This window comes from Lytechinus pictus, chromosome 19, assembly GCF_037042905.1.
Source record: "Lytechinus pictus isolate F3 Inbred chromosome 19, Lp3.0, whole genome shotgun sequence".
Lineage (NCBI taxonomy): Eukaryota > Metazoa > Echinodermata > Echinoidea > Temnopleuroida > Toxopneustidae > Lytechinus > Lytechinus pictus.
In genome coordinates, this window is record NC_087263.1 from 3943226 (window position 1) to 3948086 (window position 4861).

Genomic DNA, 4861 nt, shown 5'->3' on the forward strand with positions numbered 1-4861 from the left:
TTAATCGGAAACGGTTCCGAGAGAATGCCTCGTTTTTGGCAACTTGTATTGATCGGAGATGGTTGCATTTGTGGGCCTCTCGTCTTATTGCATCGTGGTCATCATGTCGAAAATTTTGGTGTTTTTCCCCCCTGTTTCTCAACTAATGTCCCGAAAAACCTTTTAAAATTACTATTGTAACTGTCATTTCACAATAATTTCTTATATCATCTTCCATTTTCTATATTGATAACGTGGGTAGATATCTTTCGCAAAAGACAATATGATGATGATAATCATCATCATCGTATAAAAATGCACGAATAAACTATTTTTTGTGAACTTGGGGCTTAGGGTTATGGCAAGACAGAGGCCTCAATCTTTCACTAAAAGTTATTTTCTTTTTTTAGATTTTTTCATAAATTATATGTCTCATTTAATTCGATTTCCCACGCAAATATTATAATAATAATAAAATAATCTTGTTCCTGAAGTTTGCGCATCGGTATTCGATTTGTAATATCCTGAAATTATTTCAAAGAGTTAAAAGAATAAAAGTGACTAAAATTGTAAGTCTGAAATCATACCTCCCAACTCTCTTCTTGTCACTTTCTATGTTTCTTTCTTTATCTTACTATTCCCTCAAAAAGAGCCAAGCAATTACTGAAAGTAACAGAAAGTATTTTTTTCTTGAATAAATTATAGCATCCGCAATCATAAGTGTTTTGTTCTTTCGTTTTGTTCGATTGTCTCCTTCGTTCTGTTTTATTGTCTCCTTGATTTCACAACCGAAAATAAATCATTAAAAAAAAAACATTCACAATATTTAGAATTCATTTTTGTCTCTATCGTTTTAATCGTTCAATCTAATAGTACAGAGGCGGCGGAGTTGGTAGGAAGTTTCAGTCCTCACCCCTTGCAGCAAACATGTACAAAAAATCCGAAGTCTATATAAATTTCTGATTTTTTTTCGGCCGGTCCACTCCCTACCACATTCAGTAACGAAAACAATTTTTTCCCCATATGAATCTTTTCTACCACGCTATTCGCCGGTAAAAAAAAAGGAGAAAGAAATTGGCAAAAACGTAGGAAATTCAATAAAAATTGGGTCGGTATCAACATTTTTTTTTTTGGAGGGGGGGGGTGTAGGTTACACATGAATAAAAGTTTGTAGGATTGAGAGGGTTCTATCGGGTGACACGCCAGACAAACGTGTTTTCTTTGTAGGGGGTGCCTTAGCGTAATTTCTCATCCTGTATCATTCTATTTCCTCCAAGTTCGCGCTAGGAAACTTTTAGTTCATTATTGGTTTTATCATTTGAAGTGATTATGTTTCCGTCAACTTTTCAATGCAAAAGTTTTCATCTGGGAGAGAAAAGGAAATAAGATGAAGAGCTTCTAACACCTAACCTATAATAAATTCATTCTGTAAAATGATGTGAATTAATAAATTGTAATATTTTAGCCGCTTCATCCCCGTCCCACAGCTCAACCCCTGAACCATAAAAAACATTGCTGTCCCTGTATAATATCTTTTTCCAAACATTTTGGTTTAGATGCAAACCATGGTAAGCGCCCTAAATGCGATTTTTTTTGGGGGTCGTAACGGGGAAAAAAGGGGCCAGGACAGTCTTCTTCTTATCTTTTCCACCGCGTTACTCGCAATTAAAAAACAGAAAATCGGAGAGAGGAGACAAACAAGCAATATTTATTAGAGTGTAGGTCAGAACATTTCCATCGGGGGAGGGGGAGGGTCAAACAAGAACAATGATAAACAGTCATCGGTTTAGCAAGGGTCTGAAGACCGAGTTGCAACAAATAAACGTTGTGGGATTTTTTAAAGTAATCTAACCAAAAAATAAAGTCATGTTGTCATTCGTTTAAGTAGCTATTCATGCATGGAATTTTAGCAAAAGCGCACTTGTCTGTTCCCCCTTTTATCACTGTATCTCATTCTCTCTCGTTATCCCTGACATTTGGACATATTTTTTCGATAATTTCCCTAAATAATTATTCGTTCATCCTTATATGCATCATCACCCAGGGGAAGCGCCTTTATGCAATATGAATCACTGACGGATGTCATAAGCACCTGTGTTGTCGGTAAACGAGACCTTTTTTTGTAGATACGGTATGTTGGTCGAAAAAAAAGATTCATAAAAGCTTTTTGTATTGCTAAGTACGAAAAGCGTTCAATGGGTCATCCTGCCGATAAACACTAATCTTCCTTTTGTTCGGGGCGTTGACCATCTGTATCCTGCTCTTTTCGGAAGGAATTTGCTTGAGTGGCCGCCCAGACATTCTTTTGTTCGGGTAGTGCAGATATCATGAACTACATGGACGTTCCCCTTTTGAAAAAAGCAGAAGATGAATGGTGTGCTAAACTGCTTTCTTTTCTCTTTTTTTTCATAATAGTAGACAAAAAATAATGAGAAGAAGAGGGATGATGGGGAGGGAAAAAGTTCAAAAGTGCACCGAGATCAGCTCAAAGTACTAAGACATTACAAGCTTTTTGCTTTTCTGAAAATGCAATAAATCGATGAAACCATGGAGATATCATTCTATCTAGAGTGATATCTTCTTGATTAAACAAATAAGACGAAAATGGTGAATAAACGCGTAGCTCATTACGTGACGATCTTGCAGAAAAGATGTTAGCGTATATCTATCAGAACAACGATATGGATCAAATCACGTGATCGGAAAAAAAATCACGTGATCAGGCCTTATGCGCGCGCGTACGTGCTCGTCACAAAATTTATCCTTCCCGTCCGACTCCAACGAAAAAATCGGGTAAAGTTGAAATGATTTCCTATTTTCGGGATTTTTCCCCACGTAGCTGTATATTTTTTTCAATCTGTTATCGAAATAGGTTTATAAAGTAAATAGTGGCAGAGGTTTTAGTACATAACAATTACGAAAAAGCTGAAAAACTTCATTGAATTAAACCAAACATTTCTCGGCTTCTGTAGAAGCCCGTCGTAGCTAAGTGAATGACTCGCTGGGCTTCTGTGGAAGCCCGTCGCACGCAAAGGGTTAAATGTCAATGCATAAGTATTGACTTACGCGCATGGGCGGACAAGCGAGACGAGTTGTCTATAATGACACCATTCCAATTTTCCGTGATTGACATCAACACGATATGATGTTTGGTTAGAGGTGCTATGTTCTAAATGCTCGAACAATATCGACCATCACGTACATCTCCTTTATGGAGATTCATACTACCTCATTTTGGCTCATGATTTTGATACTGTAATTTAGCGAGTTTCTGAAGAAAAAGGAAAAAAATATGGAGCGATCTTATGGAGCACACGCGGACCTGAATTACATGAAAACATTCGGTTTTGTATGGATTTCAAAAGTTTGATTCTGCCTGGCTTCAGCTTCGAAATTACGCGTGGTCGTTTCTTTAAGCGACATGCACATCATTTGGCCATCATTTTGCCATTCTCAAGAATGTGGAAAAAGAAATGTCAGAGACATCATTCTGATGAAGGCTCTTAGTTTATGTCACTTTTTGTACTCGTAAACGAAGGCCTCGATCTGTATTCAGATACAAATTCTGTCTTTTCTTCAGGTTAACTGCATGGATCATATCCTGTTGGGTCATCGTCAGACTTGCATTTCACTGGTTCACATCTCCAGTTCCAATCCAGGCAATCCTCGAAGCTGTAGACACTGGTGTTTCGAATGTCGGCAGTGAACTATGGAATTAAACGAAAATTCCACTTTTCCGAATGATGACGGTTATCCTCAGGATGGAAATTACGGAACACCTGCTCACCCAGTAGCATGGCTCGCTACTGTCCCACTGACTACTTCCGTGATAAGTGCTGTGACCACGATCGGCAACATCATGGTGATTGTGGCATACTGTCGAGACAACCGCATCCAGTCCAGTGCGGCCAACCTGCTCATCTTAAACCTTGCAGTTACGGACTTGACAGTGGGTGCCCTCTTGTGGCCCATCAACATCGCGTGGCTGATCAAGGAGTTCTGGCCTTTCGGTGAGATTCTCTGCAAGGTATGGTTGGTCACTGACTACACTGTGGCGTCGATGTCTGTTGTAACCCTGGTCCTGATTAGCTGGGACCGGTACTGTCTGTTGGTGATGGGGGTGCGGTATCGAACACTCCAGACCAAGAAGCGTATCGGAGCAATCATCTGCATTTCATGGGTCGTGGAATCACTTTGGTACATTCTGACTGTTTGTGCTTGGAGTCCAATCACAGGACACTACGAGGTGGATTATGCATTTGAGTGCGACTCGGAAGCGAAGTCCAGTCTTGCCCTGACACTGGTCCAAAACTCCATCCAGGTCTACATTCCATTTGCAATCCTGATAGCTTTGAACCTTGCTGTTTATTACAATATCAAAAGGAGATCCAGAGGGATCGTTGGACAGAGTCCTGGGAACGAATTATCCACACGTCAGGCAACTAAAGGAGAAGGATCTCCATCAGCAGAAGGTCTAGATGGACAAGATAGGCCTACTCTGTCTGATTCCCAACGCACTTCCGCTAACGCTCCTGAAGGGATTGGCATAAAGGAACACTTAAACGGAAGCGCATCAATCCGTCAACGACAACAGCCCAAAGGAGAAGTGCTATCGAAGGAACAGACCTTTGCCCGACATCGCAAAGCAGCTGTGGTTCTTGCCATCCTTGTAGGATGTTTCCTGATCTGTTGGTTGCCTGTCCAGGTTACCAGTATCATGTACGCCATCTGCGGCAAGAAATGCGTTTCCTGGCTCGCCCTCGACATCACAAATACACTAGTGTGGGGAAACTCTATGATAAATCCTTTTATTTACGCCGCCACCAACAAACATTTTCGTCGAAGTTTTCGGCGTTTTCTACTCATTGATCGCTGGCCCTGA

The 4861-nt window shown here is 40.3% G+C and overlaps 1 protein-coding gene across 1 annotated transcript; it reads left to right on the forward strand.

Moving 5' to 3' along the window:
• The first annotated feature begins 402 nt into the window (after positions 1 to 402).
• On the forward strand, positions 403 to 4861 carry LOC129282601 (5-hydroxytryptamine receptor 1D-like). The gene has a single exon (XM_054918481.2). It carries the CDS (start codon positions 3689 to 3691, stop codon positions 4859 to 4861), a length of 1173 nt encoding a protein of 390 aa, XP_054774456.2. The 5' UTR covers positions 403 to 3688.

What these genes read in the sequence shown, in the direction of transcription:
- LOC129282601 (XM_054918481.2), top strand. Translation starts at nt 3,689, where the DNA reads ATGGAATTAAACGAAAATTCCACTTTTCCGAATGATGACGGTTATCCT.